General features: G+C 28.8%; 1 protein-coding gene across 2 annotated transcripts in view; it reads right to left on the reverse strand.

Annotated features, from left to right (window-relative positions):
* The window catches only part of LOC107436611 (neurotrimin), a 221,559-nt gene that overhangs the window by 26,202 nt on the left and 172,804 nt on the right, over positions 1-22,553 (reverse strand). For both annotated transcript variants that reach the window (XM_021148982.3, XM_021148983.3), the window contains exons 3-4: positions 4,161-4,371; positions 1,885-2,181 (exon numbers count right to left, since the gene is read on the reverse strand). In XM_021148982.3, coding sequence (XP_021004641.2) covers positions 1,885-2,181; positions 4,161-4,371 — 508 coding nt within the window. The remainder of the gene's footprint in view (positions 1-1,884; positions 2,182-4,160; positions 4,372-22,553) is intronic.

Here is a 22,553-nt window from a genome sequence, read left to right on the forward strand (position 1 = left end):
AAATTTTATAACATAATTTGCACAGTACTGTTTATTTAATTACAATGATTCATTGATTTGAAATATAACTGAAAAAAATGAAGGTATTCCAGATTTTTGATTCATTAAAATTTACTTTAAAATATACTGGCACACTGGTTGACAGCAGTTTTTACCGTAATTGGATCAGAAATTATTTTACAATCACTTAGAGCATTGAATCAGATACAATCAGTATTTAAGTAAATGCTATGTTGGGCAAAAAAAAACAATATTTTTTTTGTTGTTTGACATCTGATGCAAACGGTATCAGGCATGAAACAAAAAAAAGCAATGATTTATATGCAGTACTGCTCGTTACTTCTAAATACAACTGGCATATACATACATTTTTAGTTTTTATGTATATTAGTAGTATTTTAACTAAAATTAATAGCCTTTTACAGAGACTATAATCTTTATTTCTTTACATAACAAAAGCAAAATATTAAAAAAATTACTTCCTTATTGTTACGATAATTACTACCATTTTCTGCTTTTTTCTGTGCCCACAATTTTGAATTTGCTGTTATTCTTATTTTAAAATATCACTTCTTATGCATGATTATAAAATGGTGTAAAAATTGTATGCCTTACAATTCAAAATTAATTCGACCATTGTTAAATAGAATCTTTAAAAATTATTATTAAATTGGATAAATGGATTATTTAATTTCATAATTATGAACGCAAATTTTGCAATTCAATTCAAGCATTTTCGAAACACAACGAAATTCGAAAAATGTAGAATTATCATAAAGCATTCCAAATGTTTGACGGCACTCTTGCCAAACTACTGGGACCAAATTTTTCAGATTGCAGCTACCTCTATATTTATATTTTGAGAACTAAAGTTATGTATCCATAGAAAAAGGGTAGATTTATTCAGAGAAAATACTTTTTTTATGTTTTATTTGATAACTTAAAATATCGGTGGCACTAATTAATTAGCATATTTGGAGTCAGTCTCTTGAACTATTAAAATGGCGATTAAAATTCAATCATTAGATAAAAATATGTTCAAAATGTACTTTTTTTATTTTTATTTTGTGTACTTCGTTAAAGCGTTTGATGTCATGTGAAATTATAAAATTCTTCTAATGAGAAGATTTAGCAGGTGCGTCATTTAGTGTGATTGCGCAATCTGAATAGAGAACAAAGGTAGTTCTGTAATAATTACTCAGCTTAGAACATGCATGTATGACTATAAGACTGTATGACTATGGCATGAATGACTATTATATAAATTTCTCAAATAATAGGGAGATCTTGTGTAGCGATTGTCTTCCATTAACCATAACGCTAATATTATTTTCTACCTCTTAGCGATAAACCATGATTGGTAGAAGAATTTCCTGCATGAGTTGTGAAACTCAAATAGCGTTAGTATAAAGACATAGCACTTTGCAAAATCACCTTAACTCAGTATATCTCTCTAACATAACTTAGAATCATCTCCGTAACGTAAAGTATTTATTTGTTGCTTTGCGTATTACCAATCGAATCTGTTGAATTAAGACGAGACTATTTTTCAGCACATCAAACAGGTTTCTTTTGATGTTAAAGAATCAAAAGCTAGTGATCAGTAAGAAAATATTCTAATACAGCTGCCTTTGTAATTTCCCTGCAGTTGCTAAAGCTTTGTTTAATATATTACAAATTTTTCATTTAGCCGATTATTTATGACAGATATAATGAGATAAAAATATGTTTAGATTCCTTAGATAAAGAATTTTATTTTAAAGCTGAGTATTAGAATTCTATATTGCCATTTCCAATAACAATGAAACACAGTTGTTCTGTACTTAAAATTCAGCACATTGATAAGAGGAATTCTGTTTACACATGACTGAATTCCATACGAACCTTTTAGTACATCTACAAATATGCTGGCAACATCAGCGTTTGATGGACTGCACGAATAGTTTCCAGTGTCAGACGGAAGTGCATTCTTAATCCTCAGTCGACTGATAGCTGTGTTATTTCCAGCTTTTTGCAGGACAATCTCTGCTCGGCCTTTGTCAAAATTGATCATCCGTGAGCCATGATACCAGAATACATAAGCTGGCATTTCTGGGCAATCAGTTATGACGCAGGTGAGATTCACTTCGCTTCCCACGCTAACGTAAAAGTTAGTACCACCTAATATTTTGGTTTTAGGAACTATTTAAAAGAAAAAAAAATCATTTTTATCAAAAATCAATCAATAGATGAATAGAAATAATACATGTAATTAAACCTAAAAAAATAGCTAGACGATTTCGTTTATAAAATAAAAAGTTATAAAATGTAATAGCACTAAAATTTACTTGAAATAAAAATTAACATTGTTATGCTAAAATATGCACTCTGTAATATATGCACACTATGTAATGTGCATGTAAAATATGCACATTACATAGTTTCTGCACAGTCTACATAGTCTAAATTGCTTTGTCTGCAAAAAATGCACAGTCTCATAATTTTGTTATCAAATGATCAATCATCATCAGATGTGACAAATAAAAGATTTTATCAGTTAATTATCAAATATTTGAAAAGGAAATGACATTAGATAAAATTTTATCGCACTTACCTTCTCTACAAATTCATTTCTCAAATTCAAGAATGTCTTCAGATCGATAATTAATACTTTCCTACCTTGCCGCAATGGTTATTTACAAATGAAAACTGATTCTCTGCGCTATTTCAATTTTAAACACGTCACTATGCTAAATAATCAGGATATGTTAAAATTCTACTATATTTATTTCGGACTATTTTAACACATTTTTGCTCAATTTAAAGAAACCTTTTTTATAGTGTATTATGAAAAACTTTCAAAATAAAATCACGGTATAAATTATTGGCTTCCTGAGGGTAGCATTCGTAAAAGTCATTTTGCAGTAAAATTCATTTTACTGAAAAATTCATTTTTACCGTGAAAAATTATACCTTAATATTAACAGTAATACTTATTTAAATACTCTGATTACCAGTTTGTTAGTAAATATTACTGAAAAAACTACGGCGTATCAAATTAATTTTGCAACAAAATGTACCGGTACTTAATATGCCAGTATTTAATATCATAACTTGATCAGGAATTTTTTTAATTGAATTTATTGTTCATTTAATTCTCTTTCATATCTATAAAAACCATTAATTTCTATAAACTTAATAGTTTTGAATGAAACTCAAATTCTATAATTAGATTATCCTTCTGCAGCTGCCTAAAACATCAACATAAATATTCGTTAGCCGTAAAAGGATTGCTGCATTATTTTGATATTATAAAATACTTGTTATTAGTTTCACTCACCAACATATTGAAAATTTTTAAAGTTTGTATTAAAAGTGGTCTTAGGGCAATAATCAATAGCTATTCCTTTCTTAATTATTTTAATTTTAATTAAATTAATAATTTTGAAGAAATAAAATATTTTTAAAATGAACATTATTCGTAAAATAACTAAATATTAAATTCCTGCTATTTTTGAGAGCTGGTGTAACTATTTTTGGAATACAAATTGAGAAATTTTTTACCCATTCTTTTGATCATAATATTTTAAAAGCAAAATACTTCCACAAATAAAATTTTTATTAGTTATTTCCTGGCGAGTTTGTTCCCACAGAGATTATATAGTATTGAATGGCTTGTAGACGCATAGATGGCTTGGAGAATTATAATAAAAACCGAAAATTTTAACATTTTCAGGATCACTTTTTTAAGAGAGTTTTTTGTTTAAAAAATATTACGTTTCATAAGCGAAAATACGTTTTGGTGTGTTGTGTCAATATTATGGGGAAATTTTAAAGGTTTGAAAAGTATTTATTCGGAAACAATACTAAGAAAACGCTAGATTTAAGAATTCCCCTCCTGCAAACCATGCAGTTCCCACAAGTATCGTATATTTCATTTTTTTTTTAAAAAAAATATCTATATTAGATCATTTTTATTTATAATTTATAAAATTATAGACAGTTTAATATTTAAATTGTGACACAATTACATAATTAAACAATTACAACAATGATATAATTAAAAAGGCATTGAATAGCATAAATACATTTAGAAATGCAAATGAAAACGCGCAACAAAAAAAAAATTGCTTTTACAATTTTCCTTAACATTTAATGCATAATCCAATTTGTATAAGTACCTATGACTTTTAACCAAACGTAATGACTAGCTGGTGGATCAGAACTAACTTGGCATTCATAAAGACCCTCATCAGATAATTGGGGATATTTGATCTGTAAAGCCCAGTCGGTTGCATATTCGTTGTACATAGTCTGGAATCTTGTATCGCTTGTATATGTGTATAATCCAACTGTTAGAAGATGAAAATCTCGTAATCTGATCCAAGAGACCTAAATGTAAAACATTTTAGTCATTAATGATATGTTGAGACTGTAAATTTATTTGTTAGTAAGCACATAACAGTTGAATATCCTTAACATTGACTTTTGGGTTTACTTTATTTTATTTTTTAAAAAAATAGTATAAAGTATACTACTATTTTTTTGAAAAAAATAATAGTAAGACAAAAAATATATATAGGTATAATAATAGTAGCTAGAGTGCCTCAAAAGTAACGAGTGTCTCAAAAATGAAAAGAGATTTAAAAAATTTGCTGAAATACACTGTTAGAAATTTCTCGGAAGAAATGGTTAAATAACAATTGATTGCATGGCTATTTTACCATATTTAATTAACACATTTAAATAACCATAAATGAAATGGTAATCAAACTGTTAAGTTTAAGAAAAACTGTTTATTAACTGCTTTCACCTAATACGGTTAAACAACCAGAATTTTATCGCACCAACTAGAACCACCTAATGAAGCTACTTAGTTCTTCGCTCCAGTGAACATATAATAGCCGAGCGGGGTCATCTGTCAATCTCATGACCATCTGAACTGGAGTTCGAGTCCTAGTGTTGACACTACAATATTTTCTCCATTCCATTCAACACGTGAAGAATTCCCAGTGTCCGACACTCTCCTATAACCATTAACTTTCGAAAAGACAAGCTTCTATGTCTAGTTAAAAAATTATAACGTTTTTAAAAAATGCTAGTTGTAAATGGCTAAAAAACCGTATAGTTTTGTATTCATGGTTTTATAACGATATTTTTGTAAATGGTTATAATACCATAAAGGAAAAATATTTTCTTTTCCGTAAATCGGATGGACAAACAGCTGCCAGTTATATTACCGTAATTTTAGAAGGAAACTTTTAACAGTGTAGAACATAGAAATATACGATTATATAGAAATATACTAAATACATATAGAAAATGTGAAAGAACATAAAAATATACGCTTTGCTGTGTTCTGTTCAAGAAACTAATGATTTATTCCTCCCAAGTTTAAACAAACAGTTACAGAGCTTGACAAAAGGTGGTGATTCTGACTGGAAAATTACGAAAACAACGCTGTCAGCTGGATATCAGATATGTCTTTAAATTTCATTATAAAAAACAAGAGAAGAAAGAAATGGTCGGTTTACTGCATTCCCTACAGGAGTCATAATCATTCATTAAGCAATAAATGATTATGTATTTTTTTAAAATTAGTAATAAGCATGTTAACAGATGCCCGTGAAAATATTTAATTTGGAATGATGTGTCGTGCAGGAGAATTATAGCTTATGCATGCATTATAGCTTATTCAATAGCAGCGACAGCTATCTGTTTTCAATATTTACAACTAATTTCGGTTTCCTTTTTATCCTAACAAAATACACCAAAGTGTACAATTTTAGCCTCTTTAATTTTTAGATTAATTGGAATGCATAATACGATCTCACAATAATTCTTTTAACTAAATAAATTTAAAATTTTTAAATAATTTGAAATATGTTAGTCATATTTCACCTATTATAAAAAGTACGAAAATATCTGAGATATTTTTTTTTTATAAACTCATATTTATTTACTTTATTTACGATTTATAAAATAATTATTATTTAATTCCAGCAAGATTTTCGAAAAAATTTTCAGCCTAAAAATAATAAATCCGGAGTCACAATAAAACGATATTTTCATTAAGTAAGACTTAATCAAATAAATCACGAGCAAATCAAATGTAGTAAATCAGCGATGTAGAGACGCAAGCGCTTATTAAAATTTTCAGCCATGTGCCCAAGTCTTCTACCTTTAAACTATTCCATTCCTACTGAAGTAATTGCTTTAGAGTCCTGATACTTCAGTGTGCAATAATCACTGTCAAAAGATTATGTATACACTGTTGGAAATTCCACCTAAAAATACTATCAAAAGTACTGACACACTGGGGGCATTATTTGTAAAGTTCAATTCACCGTAAAATCTATTTTTACAGTAAAACTTTTATACCTTAGTTTTTACAATAATATTTATATAATTATAGTGACTCAGTGATTTTATGTTAAATGTTACTATTGAAATTACGATACGCCAGATTTTTTTGTTTCGCAACATTTTACGTTAAAAATGGATTTAATCATTAAGGCCGGTACTTACTTGGTGCTGGTACGTTTTACCGTTATTTCATCCAGAATTTTTAACCATGCAGCACAAACATACGATTTTACATTATTGTTTTCCCTGCATGAACAATTCTAAATCATCGCATCTTTTACTTAACTTATTGTAAAAAACCAACAAAAATAATAGGTAAATTAAGAGATATATTAAAAATATTGTATAACCAAATATTTTATAATCGACTAAAAGAAATGAACACACATATTGTAAAGAAATTGGTTTACTTATATAATAAAATAATTTGAGATTTTTTTTCTTTTTTTCCCTGCCTTCATCTGTAAATAGAGTACGAATTCTAATTACAAGTTTCGCGTTTAATTTCTTTAGCTATTTTTAATATTCACAATTTTAAAATATACATGAAAATATATTAGGTCAAATTTCTTAGAGTAAAGATTTATGCTACCACAATAATTATATTTTTTATTTTAACGTTACATAATTTTCAAGGCAAAATTTTTTAATTAATATGAAAACAAACCTCAATTCTTATGCAAATGCTATTATTCACTTCATAATCTCCTGAATAATAATTGACACAAATTGAAAAATAATTTTTACAAGTTAAAAATCAGCAACAAAAGTTGTTTTTAAACTTAATTCCGTTCTAATATTTAATTCACCAAACGTAACAAAATCTTTTAAATAAATTATTTGAAATCAATGAATCGTATAAGCGTGTATTCAATTCAAATCTCCTATCTTTCAAAGCACTTTAATTTTAAATTAACTATTCGAGTTTAATAAATTTCCCATACAATACTTAAAACTAATTTAAAACAGTATTTACATGTTTTAAATTTAATCAAATTTGTTTATTAAAGTTTACTCTCAATGGGTCATGAATAAAAGTGAAATTTTATTTGAATAGTGTATTATTCCATATTCTAGAAAACATTTGTTTCGGTGTTGCTCCTATTCTCTTTATTATATTTGCCGTGCGTATTTCGCTTTTGAATTAATAATGCATAAATCGAATCTAAGCAGCATCTCTCCTATTTGTATGGAAAACAATGCCATAAAGGCCTGACAATAAAAGCTTCTATTTACACAATTTATCATTATTTTTGTCCATGTTCCAATTCCCGACGTAGTTGAAATAATTGAGAAACATGATATATTGAATGATGGAGGAACGAGATAATACGAAAAGTAAAGGTATTCAAAAAATACACACTGAAGCTACCTTGACACAACAATAGCCCTGATACATCTGCCTGTCAATGAAACTGTTCTCTAGAGAAATAATCTATCTATGCAGTTAAATTATGAAACATAAAATTAATGAGATATATATGTTATACATTTGTTTGTACATTTAAATTATATTTATTACATTTTGCAATATTTTAACGAATATTATTTGCTTGTAAATGAATAGAAATTACGGTCGATTATTATTTTTGAGAAATAAGCACCAGAGACTAGCATATGTGGAAAATGATCTTTTAACCGTGAAATTTAGAAAATATTTGGGAATATGTAGTTTATTTTTAACTGTATTTATGTTTTGAGCTATTTTAAGTTTCCAAGCACTATTAACGCATCTTCTTATAATATTTATAAAATAATAATTTTCAAATAACGCTTCTTTGAAGAAGAAAAAGATCATAAAGAGTATTTATGAAGATTATTTCTTGATTACCTAGGTGATTCTTTTTGTTTTGAAGAATAAACTGCAGGAGAATTTATATGACAATATGTATTCTCGAAACATATTAGATATATTTTCACAATAAATTTGTTTTTGAAAAATGATAGCCAAGTAATGATTTGATCGTCTTACATTTTTTGTAAAATAAAATAATCTATGTATGACGAAGTCAAAATGCTTCGCTTAGTTTAATATACAGTTTTAGATTTTTTTTATATATAGTTTTGCTCTCATTGATATTTTAAAAACGTAAGAAAATAACTTATTTGTATCATTAGCTTTCTGAAAAATATTTTAAAATATTTTTTTTACAGTTAAACAAATAAAATCTAGAGAATATTCCTTAAAATAAACATACATATATTTATGTTGCATCTTTATACGTATGCCTAAAACGAACTTTTTCACTGCTACGTATGCATATAACGGATATACTATGCGTATGCATATAACGGCTTTTTTCGCCAAGAATTTTTTAAATTATATAGAAAACGCGTGTCCATAATAAAAATGTTATCTTTAATTAAACCAATATTGTTAATATTTAGTGAACTTAATTCAAATTAGCATACAATAAATTTCTTGAGCATGATAAGAAAGTTTTAATCAACTAATTCGAATGAAACTAAATCAAATCTCAATATATTTTAAGTTAAGTGTCCACAGATTCTGTGTGAAACTATTTTTATTCCCTCAGCAATCTGGCAATCACGCACCTAAATGACCACATTATGACCAAAAAACTTTTCTTTCTATTACCATACAAATTTTTCTATGTTATTCAATAGGAAAATCTAGAGAAGAAATATTCGCCATATTTTGCCATTTGCGAAATAGCCGGAGGGTAAAATCTGAGAGCTTTTGTTTCTTTTTTTGTCGTTTTTATATTTTTCAATATTAAAAGTACTATTACCTCCGGTAATGATTGGGGAAATGCATAGATTTTAAATTGCACTTTAAATGCTTATTCTTTTAAGTTTTAAACACATTTTAGTGATTTGATTTTAAATAAAATATAGCAAACTACTTCAATACTTTAAAAGTTCCACGAGAAAGAGATAGTATCAAATTTCAATAATTGCATGAAACTAGCCCTTGTAATATTATATAATGTGGGAGCTATTACTGACCCTCTCTGCTGCCTTTTGACCAGTTATCTTCAAGGCATTGCAACACTAATTTCCCCATATTATCCGATACGTAATACAGAAATAAATAAAAAATTATTTGCCTTAATTTGCTACTTTTGCTGAAAATAAGAATTTCCCAAGATTGAGGATAACAGTACTGAAGTTGCTCCAAAAAATAATAGTTGAATCAATTAGCCCAAAGTGTCCAAATTTGAAATAGCATGTACTTATTTTTGAGCATAATGTTTGCGGAGGGAAAAATGTATGACATAGATTTTCTTTGGGTGTCAGTAGGATTCAAAAAAGGATCGCTCGAACCACTATAGATGTACATACCAGTCCAAGACGAGTTAGAAAGCTTTATATAGTAGCCGACTCAATAACACATCATGGCATACTAATTTTCTATTTCAAACTTACTAAAGTTTGTAATTCGGAAAATAGGGCCCCAATAGCTTAGTCTGGAGATCAGTGATATTAATTTCTATTTTTGTATATTTCACTTTATCTCAATAACTTTAAAGCAAATGGAATGCACATCATGATTTGTCATTGAAGCAGCCACTATAAAATGCTTCCTAAAACTACCGAAACTAGTTTTTACATACATTGTGGTTATAGAGCATCTTACTACCAACCAGGAGAACCTTGATTTGAAACCTACTTCCAGCAGCCTGCGAACAGCTATCTCGCACATAACACCTTTCACATGCATCATTTCGCTCAAAGAGAAGAATATGCTGCTTCAATTTAGGGGATGTTTCGAATTTGACTAATATTTGATTCGGGGCTATTTTGGCACAATTTTGCTCATTTTTGGAAAACCTTTTCTTGCTGCGAGCCTGTGAGTTAAATTCAAGTAAGAGTTTTTAATATTATGATATATTCCGGTAATAGCAGAAGAAACACATTTTATTTGAAATACGTTTATGAAAGTTGTTATATATATANGTTCAAAATGATGAATAAAACAAAGAAAAATTATAGACATATAAAAAGAAGGGGGGGGGATCATAAGTAAAAAAATAACAAACAATAGTTTATATATAAATAAAAAAAAAAGAAAAAAAAGAAGAAAAAAAAGAATTAAATTTTATTAAAAAATTGGAAAAAAAAAAGATATAATCTTTTCTTCAGCTCACACGATTATATCCGCAAAACAGAGTGCTTTCTGATATTGTATCAATGAAGCCAAAGCAAAAGTCATTGAAACTCATTGTTTTTCTTAACTTTCTTCGTGTTTTCTTGTATTTATTTATGGATATATATATAAAGGGAGAGAGATACAGTTAGATAGATAGATTATTTGCTGTATTTTAAGCTATTAATGAATGAAATCATTCGCAGAAATAGATTTATTCTGTGTGATCTACATTTTTAATCTTTTACGATTTATTTGAATAGCACCCAATTAGTTTCAAAGAATATTTCCCACTAAAGATATCGACCCCAAAGCTTACCTTTTTTTTTCTCTTTTTAACCTGTAATTTTATCACACAGAACAAATTACTTAAAAAAAAATTCGGGGATTTCTACAAAGAATTTATTCGTCACTCTGTCTAAATCCGATCCCATCTAACCCCCCAAAACATCGTTACTCTCCTACATCAAATGCGGTTTCTTGAGTGCAGAGATTAAAGAAAGCATCCTCTGGGACTAATCTGACTTAATGGGGATTAACTGACTTCTTTTGCTAATGGATATTTATTGAAGTACTTTGTGTGCTTCTGCTGCTGCGTAAGCTAGATTCGGAAATAAAATGAAAATCCATTTGATTGGGAACTCAGGTACATGTATTGAATAAAGAATTTTAATAGAACTAATTTGTTTTAACGCTTAAATGAGATTTCATGATTTTCATTTATATTTATCTTAGTTTCTGATGAAAATATACTGTACTTTTGATACAAATCTAACAAAGAACTAAGAAGAAAAAAAACAGAAATTGGGTACTTTGGAGCAATTTATTTTATTCCATATATTAAGATTTAATGCTTCTTGTTATTAGCTTCATTTCTTTTGTATTCTATTTTGGTTGAATAGTGATGCTGATAAAATAACAATATGTTGCTAGCTGTAATAGAAGTAACTGCTTTTATAGAATTTTCTGAAGTATAAAATTAAAATAAATGGCATTTATATTTTCATCAAAAAAATATAAGAAATTTTGCAATTAGTAAATGTATTTCTTAATATCTAAAAATCAAAAGAGAAGACATCTTATGATTTGAATTACAATGTAATGAAAATGTGGAACATTTTTAATGAACTGAAAATGTAGCAATATTGAAGAATTAGTTTTCCCACTTCTCAGTTTCTTCAGTGTTCATCAGCATATAATTTATAGAAGTTCTAAAGGTATTGCTTCCCTATAAAATATATGTATCCCTGTGATGAAGGTTGGACTAATCCCCATAATTTAAATTAGTTCTAAACCGGGTCTATGAAATATTGCATGTGTCCCATTAACTTTAGCTCAAGCATTGATGTTTTTATCCCTAATTTAAAGGTATTTATTCCTATTTATCCTTAATTGTGATGATCATTCCACATTTAAGACTTAAAATTGACTTCCATCTTAGCAGTTATACAACATCAAGTAAGTTTAGTTAACGTATGCACTTGCAATAATTAGTAAAAAATTGTAAAGCATTATTAAAAAATATATTTAGGATTATTACTAAATTCAACTACACTATTTAAAGTTTTCAATCAATAAGCTTAAAGGTTACAAAGAAAGAAGGAGTTTCAAAAGTAAAATTGTGTTGTTGTTACTTATCACGCAGACTAACATCAAGATACCGTGCATAGACTGTAACATCAAGATCAAGTCATCAACGAACACGTGCGATTTCAATTTAGTACGAACTACTAAGGGACTAGAGAACAGTTGTCTCTTCTGGCAACAGATGCAATTCAGGATATAAACAAGAGCGGCTTGAGTGATATTGCATTTTGGAAAGAGAGAAAGCCCTGAAACATAGCGTTGATCACGAAGTTGTACGCCGCGGAATTTAGCGAGAGCCATCTGCGTGCATCTGTTGCTTGCCTTATTCAGAGCATCACCAGCCCGGTTGCAATCATACTATACACAGGGTGCGTAGCCAAATCTTTGAATCAAAAATAAGCACTTTTTAAAAACTTTTCAAGCACTTTGCAAAAATTTTCAAGCACTCAAAAAACTCATATTCAATCAATGATATTATTGAAAAACAAAAACTTTTTATAAACAGTTTTAGCGTTAAAAAAAACCGAAAAGAAACTGGCGTAAATCGAAACAATCAGTTTTTTCCCACATCACCGAGTGAATTCTACTTGACCCTGAACTCAGAACAAAAGTACCCTTACCTCCTACGTCAAAAAAAGTGTTAGAAGTAAAATAAAATAAACAAGAACAAAATTAAAATAAATTAAAAAGAAAAACATTTCATAAGGATCTGATATGTTCTATCCGAATTGGAGCACTCGGGTGTCGGTTTCAAGTGTGCGCGCATGAGCGCGTGGGTACGACATGAAGTCCGCGTGAACGATTACGTAGCAAACTCCCCATTTTTCGTGAAATGCATGGGATCCACCAGATATCACTGAAGGGAGAAAAAAAATTATTTGGAAAAAAAAGCACTTTTTAAAAACGCCAGCTGAAAAAAGCATCAATAAAAGCTTTTAAAAACGAAATCCCCAAAAAAACACCTTTAAGTACTTTTTACAAACGCTACGCACCCTGTACACATAAATAGGAGCCATTCTCCACTAGGATCTGATATCCAATTTCACCCATGAATCAATTCCAGAGAAAGTAAAACATCCATCACCAATAGAATCTATAAGACTGCCCAGTTTAGCTAGTCATCCTCTATCCCGTTTCCATAATCATTTACGTGTTATGGTACGCACTGAAAATAAATCAAGTAATAAGCACCCAAACATCTGAAATGCTGGACAATATTTACATTATTCAATTTGTCATCATTTTTTTCCAACAGTCTGATCAACGATGGATTGAACTTCGACAATCGCTCATAATCTAGATATCTGCATTGATATCCTCATTGACAGAATGATTCAAGGCCACCTCAATAGCTATGAGTTCCGCTCGAAAAACGAAGCAGAAGTCAGGGTTTCTCCCACAAATCCTAATGCCACACCTATGCTTGATGAACACTCCACTTCCTGTGATAGCACCATAAACCCTGCTGCTATCAGTCTACAGCTGCAACATTTCTCCAGAAATGGTATGCTTAGTTTCGAAAGTGAGCTCTCTAAGATACTCTTGGTCAGAGTAGCTTAAGTCTAAGAGCTCAATTCTGTTCTAAAAAAGACCAGTCCAAAAATTGTCGTAGCAACTTCCAAACAATAGATCAGAGTGACATATTCGATGTCTTTTAGTGGCAATCTCTTACTTCAAGAACGACTAAGCGGGTTTCTTCGTTTAAAGAGTCAGTTGTTTCTAATTGCGAACAAAAGGAGAAGCTGCGCTGATAACCGTAACTGATGAGTAAAGCAAAATATTTGTCCAGCAGGATTTTTTTTTTCAATCATAGAATAAATTATAATTATTACCGACAAAATTTATTATGAAAAAAGCTTGAACTCCAAACGTTATTTTTTTTAATGGCGGGCACTTGGGGATTGTCCCATTGGCCACAGGAATGCCAGAACTGCTACTATTTTATCGTTATCCAGTGGGCACCTGTGGCGAAACCACGGCGGTGGAGCAGCGTCACCCACGTCACACAGCCACAAACCCGTTTATAGGGCGGGTCACATTCACACAAAGGAGAAAGGACATAGAACACGGAGAGAGAGAAAGAAACATCCATGCCCTGAGCAGGATTCGAACCCGCGGCCAATGGCTGCGCAGTCAGACACGCTAACCACTCGGCCGCCTGGTCGGGTTCCAAACGTTATATTACTAAGAAAATTGTTTATGCTCTGAATTAGCTATTAAAAAATTAGATATACATTTGGAAGTGGAAAGCATAACCTTAAGCAAACAGAATTACTTTCAATAAATATATTTTAAGGAAATAATTTAATTTTTTTTAAACTAATTACTTTGTTTCAAGGAAAAAATATATTACGAAGTAATAAAGGGGTTTTTGAACGCCAGCGAGCGGTGGATTTTGTCACCTAGTTTAAACAAAATGACATTTTTCTGATACTTATAACGTATAAATTATATACCTATGTGTCGCATTAAAACAATGAATAAGCAGTCATCAATTATGAACAACGTGTTGTTTATACAAACTTTCTTAATGACTTATTCTCGTTAACATTGAACCCACATTAATCACTCTTTATAAAGTATTTTGAGACGGTGCTACGCATACTTAATTAATTAAATTAGGCGTGTTTATCAATATTTTATGATACTTATTTAATTTAGATTAATTACAACTTGAAGCTAAATTACTTCTTGATGTAAGTTCGTAAGGTATAATTATTAATATGTTGCTAATTTGTAAAGCAGCATTTATATAAAAGTGAACTATGTAAAAGTAATTATAGCGTGTGATATTAAAAAAATATATACTTTGAAAAAAATATTCAAATTACTGAAAATTTAAAAAAAAAAAAACAGGGAGTAGATAATACTTAAATAAAGCTAATTTATGAATATTCATATTTTATGCACGATTAAGTTATAACTCTTCAAGACTTAAATTCATTTTATATATTATTTCAACATTCAATTATTACAATCTATCATATTAATGTTATTTGAATGTTAAAATATATTATGTTGTTTTTTCAACTTTGTCCTATACGTCATGTCTGAAATTAATTAATTAGTTTCTCAAAAAATATCTTGTAATATGATTTTATACTTGGAATATCAATACCAAATTTCCATGGATAAAACTAATTTTATTCATATTCTTATGAAAAAAAAAATGAAACATAAAAATCTAATTTCAAATTGCCTCTTCACCTTGAAATCACCTGAAACTTCATTAATTGAATATTTCGTTTTAACAACATAACCATGATTTTTTTTCAGCCACAGTATATGGGTGATAGGCTGCGTTCCTCTTGGTGTCGGGCGAACAGTAGAAGGTTTGCTTTGTAATCTTCTCATTAATGCTGGTTTCATTCAAAATATTTTTCACAGTTTCTAGTTCGTCTCAATATTTGACACATGATTCTTGACATTTAGGAAGATAGTGAAATTTCCAGACTAACAAAATGAACGTTTGCAGTCCCAAATCTGAGAGAAATCGAATGTTCGAGATAATTATAAAAACATCATTCCAGACACTCTAATTTATTTCTTCTCAGCTATTGAAGATGAACATTTTCAAAAACACCAAGGTTTATTTTTTCTCAAATGGAATTATTTAATTTAAATGTTTTACCTAATATAATAAAATTTTATGAAAATATCGACATTCGATGTTAGTTTTAAAACAGACACATTCATGCGTGTAAATAAAAAAATATATAAGTTATAGTTTATGTGATTTTTCATGTTTTATTTCAATGGCTTGGCAATTTATTTCTCACTTTGCTCTGGCACTTTGTTATTCATTGCAAATGCTTTTTGAAGAGACAAAGTCAGATAAAGGAATGCCGAAATCCGAACCTTCTGTCAAGTAAATGGAACTGTGTGTTTTTTTTTTATCGTTTGGTTTTTTTATCTTTGGTTTTTTTTTCTTTGCTTTTTGTTTTTAGCCTCAAAAGAACACTTTTATTTGGTAGAAGGCTCTCAGCTCTTCGCCAAAAACAAATGTGAACGACACTGCGAAAAAATAGCGACACTGGCATACCTTTTCGCTAGAGTTAGAAAGGACGGCGAAATGTGATTGGCCCAAAGATTGCCCCTTTCGCTGTTTCCCGCGTAATCTTCTGTTGCCACAGAAAGAATGCGACAGATAAATTATTCTTTTGTCGTCTGTTTGTGTGTTCTTCGAAACTTATGTAGCAGTTTCGAATGAGGTATAAAGGTTTTTGAGTGGGAAATAAAACTGAGTAAAGATATTGGATAGAGGTGAGAAACTATTCTCTCTGAGGTGAATTTATTACGCTAGAAAAATTCTTCTTCTCTTCTTAAGTTCTTCAATCGAATGTTGGGAAGATATTTTAGAATCTTTCTTGAAAGAAGTTTCTCTAACTTTCGAAAGTAAAATAACTTCCCGGAAAATTATTGCTTGTAAATAATCTCTAAATTAAATTTCTTTTAAACAAATGATTAAGAATTAAATTTAAAGTAAGATTCAATCAATGCCTTAGATAAATTTATAGAGAGCTAAAAATTTATGACTAGTTGTTTTTCTTAACTACTAAATAATACAAACTGTTTTGAGAACTATAAATTTAGGGGAAAAACAACTGTGACTTTGTTAATACATTTCTTTGAATTTAATTCGGAACTTTGTATTTAGGTGAAAATTTATATTTGTGTCAAAAAATAAACGTAGACAAAAAGATAGTAGTTTACTGAGAAGACAAAAAACCTAAAGACTTAAAAAAATTTATATTTATATTTTTTAATGTTAAAATAGTACACAAAATAATGTTTGCCTTGTCTCTTACGACATTATTTAAAAAACTTCAGATGTGCAAATGCTAGAAAAAAAGCGAAGAAAACTAAAACTACATTTTTATTTCGCAACCAGGTGGCCGAGTGGTTAGCGTGCCTGACTGCGGAGCCGATGCTCGCGGGCTCGAATCCCGCGTTTTTGGTCAATAAGATATGCGCCTTTTACTTCCTTCCTAATAAAGTATGACCTCGAATGATCCTTTCTCATAGGACAATTCGTAGCAAACGATAGATGCGAGAAAACGGCGAATGCCGATCAACATAAAATATCAAATAATCACATGAAAAGTATGGAATGTAATAAATTAACGTGCGTAAAAGTTTAAAAAGTATTCAATTTAAAGTTATAAATTTACATTAATTGTAAAAAATTGTAATTGAAAAAATTGAATGACCATTGCAAAAATATTTACGATACGATGGAAAGTTGAAAAAACTAATTTAATTCTTTAATATTCTTGGAAAATTCAGTTAGAAGCGCTCTTTTCGTTTCATCGGAACGATAATAAAAATGTTAACTAAATAGTTCTCAAAACAATCCAAACGAGTATTATCAACAATAGAAAAATACCATTTGTGATGAGACAGTAAAAACAAGACGATACTTACAGGAAAATGAAAGATGCGGGAACATGGACCGAGGTTCGACAGTATTTGTTATTAATGTCTAAAAATATTTTAGTTTGTGAAGTTTAATATCTTTCTATGGAAAATTTGTTTTATTGTTCACACTCAATTCGAGAGAACCTATTATGAATAGTTGAAATGTTAAATATATTTCATGCTTCTTTAAAGAAGAAAATAGCCGCAAATATGCATTTTTAAATATCAAGATGACAAGTCTTATTCCAGGAAAGTATTTTACATAGATCATATTCAATCACAGAAAGACCACATCAACAAGGCATAGAAAGAGGAATAATACCAACCTTTAATTTGACAAACATAACATCCGACTTTCAACAAGAAATGTAATATTTAGTTTATTTTCGTTTATTTTTGGTAGACGATAAAGCCTTGATCTTGAATCTGATTGCTCTTTAAAAAAAGAAAGAAAAGAGAACTCCAGGAAACTTTTTAGGTCAATAAGATGTTCACCTTGCACTTCCCTTCAAATATTTAGTATTAACGTCTTAAAACACATTAGTTTGTAAAGTTTAATACCTTTCTAGTGAAAATATGTTTTATTGTTCACACAAAATCCGAAAACCTATCATGAATTGATAAAAAAAAAATCTTTCATACTTCTTCTGAAAAAAATAGCAGCAGAACATGCATTTTCAAAAATCAAGATGACAAAGGATATAAAAATGCAATTCTTATTCCACGAAAATATTTTACATAGATCATATTCAATCGCGGAAAGACCGCATCAACAAGGCATAGAACGAGAAATAAAACCTATCTTCAATTTGACAGACATAACAACTTCCGACTTTCAAATAGAAATGTAATATTTCGTTTATTTTTGGCAGCCGACAAAGCCTTGATCTTGAATCTGATTGCTCTTTAAAAAAAAAACCAAACGAATAAATTTATTTTTCATGAACCAAGGACGTCTGTCAAACAAGTTAAAACAATATTTCACACTAGCAGTATTATGTTGGTTATGAATGCTGTAAAAAAAAAGAAAGGGGTAAACAATCCCGCTTTCGATAGCATTGTTTTTTTGCTACGAATGAAAGAATAAAAATAGCTGCATATAAATAAACCACATAAAAGAATTAGAAGACAATGAAATTGTTCTTTATTTCGAACGTATACCTGTCATAATAAACGCGCTGTTTGTTCGAAAATTCCAGAGAGGTAAAAATCTGAGAGTAGAAAAAATTATGTATCTGAAGAAAATGATATTTGTTAACTTTAGATTTAAACATTATTTATTTTTCGTGATAAACGGTGTTTAGAATGGTAAACAAAAGATTAATTTTAAGTCGTTATTTTTTACGCTTTTTTTAGTTATTGATTAAAGGATTAAAATGCTTACAGAATTAATTGTTTTATTTAGGATGGTAAATTTATATACAAATAAAATTTGCATGTGTATGTAAACAAATTTCACAAAAACATTTTATCAATATAAAACTCGGGTGTCTTTTTAAATTTACTTTCGGTAGAACTGGCGAGTTTTTAATTAGAAGTACCTTATTATGAAGATTTATTTATTTATTTTATTTCCAACAAAAAAGTGAAATGTTTGAGTGTGTGTATTTTTAATAGGTTTAGAACTGTAACTTTAATTTAAATTTCAATTGGACTTGGTGTTACAGGTTCTAATAAATATTGTGTAGGGTATATCTGTGCGGCTGATATAAAATTTAGCTTTTTGTCTTTTTGTACATTATTAAAAGAGTCTTTTTTTTAAATTTTACGCTTTTCATTTAAAAAAGAAATTAAAATAAATTCATACATTTGGATTTTTCAATGAAATGCGTAAATAATAAAAGTTACAGAGTAAATATCAAAATTTATAACCAAAAAAATAATAAATATCGAAAAAATTTACTTATTTAAATTATTAAATATCAACAAGTTTTCCGAATTTTACACAGATTTTTTCAGCTTTTTCTTAAACTAAAAATTATTTTTAGAGTAAGAATGATGTGGTATCTATAAGGCAAAAACATAGGGTGCTACTATTTGTAAAGGTGAGGACTGTTAACTTCACAAAAAAGGATTATGTTCTTTGAAGACCATAAATAAGAAATGAAAAAACAGTAAATTAGCTTATTTTATGAAATTGAAGAAATCACACTAAATTTCAACGATTTAAAACTTAGGCACTCTTTTATTTTTCTGACTACACTCTTAGAAAAACTGGTTAATGACAAATCCCAATACCAGCTCCTATGTTTGCGAGTTTTATACATTTCGTAGGAAAATTTAATTGTACGTATCTTTGTATACAGTCCCGGCAATTTGAAGTGTGACAGACTGATAAGAGAAGTTTCCAGTATTTTAATCAGTCTGAAAAGTTTTAAGTTTATTGATTTAACCCTCATACCATAAGCCTAAAAAGCAAATATGTATATCATATTACTTAATCAGCCAGATTTATTTCCAGAAGATTGCAATAAATCCAATGTAGTGAAGCGTTACTGTTAATAATCTTAAAAATTTGTGTTTTGCAATAAGCTTAAGCATATTCACTCTGAGTGAGTAATTTTTTCGTCCATTTTATTATTAGCCTCGAGGCATACAGGCTAACTTTATTTCAATAAGCCTAAAAAATGGGCAGATTAGAAAAAAAGTCTTGAAAACTTTTCCAATTCCTATTAAATTGAGAACGAGATTCTCACTGATGGCTGATCTAGTTTTTTTTTAAACATATATCAAGACATCAAGCCGTGATTGCAAAATTAAGACTCTTTGAAAAATCATTATATCATATGAACCATACAATGGATAAGCTCGAAGTTGCAACGATCTTAATATGGTTTTAAAATGAACCATGACTTTAATATAGTGGAGTTTATTCTAAATTAAGAATTATTAACAGTAATTTTTGTCTAAGTAGGTGCTATTCTCGAAATCAAGAACAAAAAATAATACGAATTCTAAGACTGAATAATCAAAAATTTACCTTTAAATGTAAACTTGATTAAGGTAAAATCTTTCTTATTTTATTGTTATTCTAAAGTTCTTTTTACATATATACATAAACAAAGTTGTGTGCGGTTATTTTCAATCGAAAACGACAGCCGATTGTATGATTTTAGTTTAACAATTACAGTGAGTGCTCTTTAGAAAGTTTTCTAAAGTTTTGGTTACTTTTAGTTTTAAGATTACTCTTAAAACTTCGCGACTTAAAATTTCATAGGTTTTACATTCTTTTAAGATTCAATAAATTCCTATAAAGAGCTGTCGTTAGTGAACGCTTTCTATGTTCTTATTAAAATAATGCACTCAGGTAAAGAAAGTTTTTAAAATTTAAAAAGAATAAGTTTCATTTTGTTTTAAAAGATAATTCACGTTTTCTAAAGTAATGATATTTTATAGAATTTTGTCTTTTTATTAGTTTTTGTTCCTTTATTTTTATGCCTTAAAATTAATGTTCTTGTATTGTACAAACTGCAACTAGAACACGTACTACTTTTTATGCCAAAAAGAATTTTAAAAGTGAAAAACTTTCTCTAGTAGTATACAAGTTACAGTTGCTATTAGTCTTAATAACGACACTTTTCAAAATTTTATACGATATGAAACGTATTAATATTTTATGATTTAATTATAAAATGAAAACATGTATGCACAGCACATTAGGCTAAATAAAAATAAAATACAGATGTTTTATGAACGTTAAATATTCTTGCAAGCATTTTGATGCCATTAATTTTAATACATAATGATACTTCGTATTAGATTTGTTACAATACAATTATGCATCCTACTTACTAAAATGTATTGATATTAATAACTAACAGTTTTTAATTAAATTGTAATACTTGCGATATATGTTTATAAGATTTAAAGAATTGCCGGTACTGCCGATTTTGGTGGAAATATTTATGTCCCATTTTATATGCTTTTTAATCGACTATCATTTTTAACTTAGAAAAATATTAGTTTTTGTTTTTAATAGAGGTGGAAGTTGTTCGTTAGTCAAGAGACTTTTGGAAAGAGGAGAAGATGAGACAAATGAACGGGAGAATATCTAGCGATGGTTAAAAGGTGTACGAAATAATCACTTTGTATTATAGGAAAGCAAGCATCAAAGAACAGCAACAAAATCATCAATCATCAAAGTCATTACTTTCAAAATCGTTAATATGTCTCAACTTTATTCTCTGTTTCTCTTGAAGATTTTAATAATATTATATAGTTAAAAAATAATAATTTAAACCGAATTCGGCTTTGAGTCAACAAATTTGTAATATTATTCATAAATTTCTAATTCCAATATCTATATCCTTCATTTATTATTTTTGCATAGTAGCTTGAGGTAAGGCAAAAAACACCCAAGCTTTCAGCCAAGGGCGGGGGGATTAACTCGATGACAAAGAGCACTAAAATATTAAATCTAATATAACTGTTTTCGATATGAAATGATTTTTTTTATTGACTAAAGCAAAATGTGTCATGAAGAATAAAAAAATCGTTTTCAAACAATATTAAAAACGAAGTTTTGGAAATTAAAATTTAAATATTATTTTCGCCAAAAAAAAGTTCAAAATGTTTAGTTGAAACTCTGAGGAAAAAAGTATGATCAAAACTACTAGAATGTGATAAAATTTACTGCATTTTTGGCTCTGCAGAAGCGCCAAAAAGCTCGGTAATCTTTACCGTAGCACATTGTAATGATATTAATAAAATTATAAAATAAAATATTGTTTTATAATGTGTGATGAAATTTATTAAATGTGGTAAAACTTATATTTCGGGAAAAAAAATCCGTTGAAAAAAAGCTATGTTTATTCAGAGAAAGTATGTTTTTAAGTTTGATTTCGTAACTTAAAATAGCGTCTACACCAAGTAATTAGCATACTTGAGGTCAACCCCTCGAACCAAGTTTGAACGTGAAGATCCTAGAACGTGCAAATCCAATTATTAGATCAAAAGTTATTCAGGGTGGTCAATTTTTGTTATTTTGCATACTGTACTTCGTTATATTTGCATACTGTACTTCGTATTACCCTAATATGCTATTTAATTTTTTAAATTCCAAGCACTATAAAATACAGCAAATTATTTATTT

This window comes from Parasteatoda tepidariorum, chromosome 5 (genome assembly GCF_043381705.1).
Source record: "Parasteatoda tepidariorum isolate YZ-2023 chromosome 5, CAS_Ptep_4.0, whole genome shotgun sequence".
Classification (NCBI taxonomy): domain Eukaryota; kingdom Metazoa; phylum Arthropoda; class Arachnida; order Araneae; family Theridiidae; genus Parasteatoda; species Parasteatoda tepidariorum.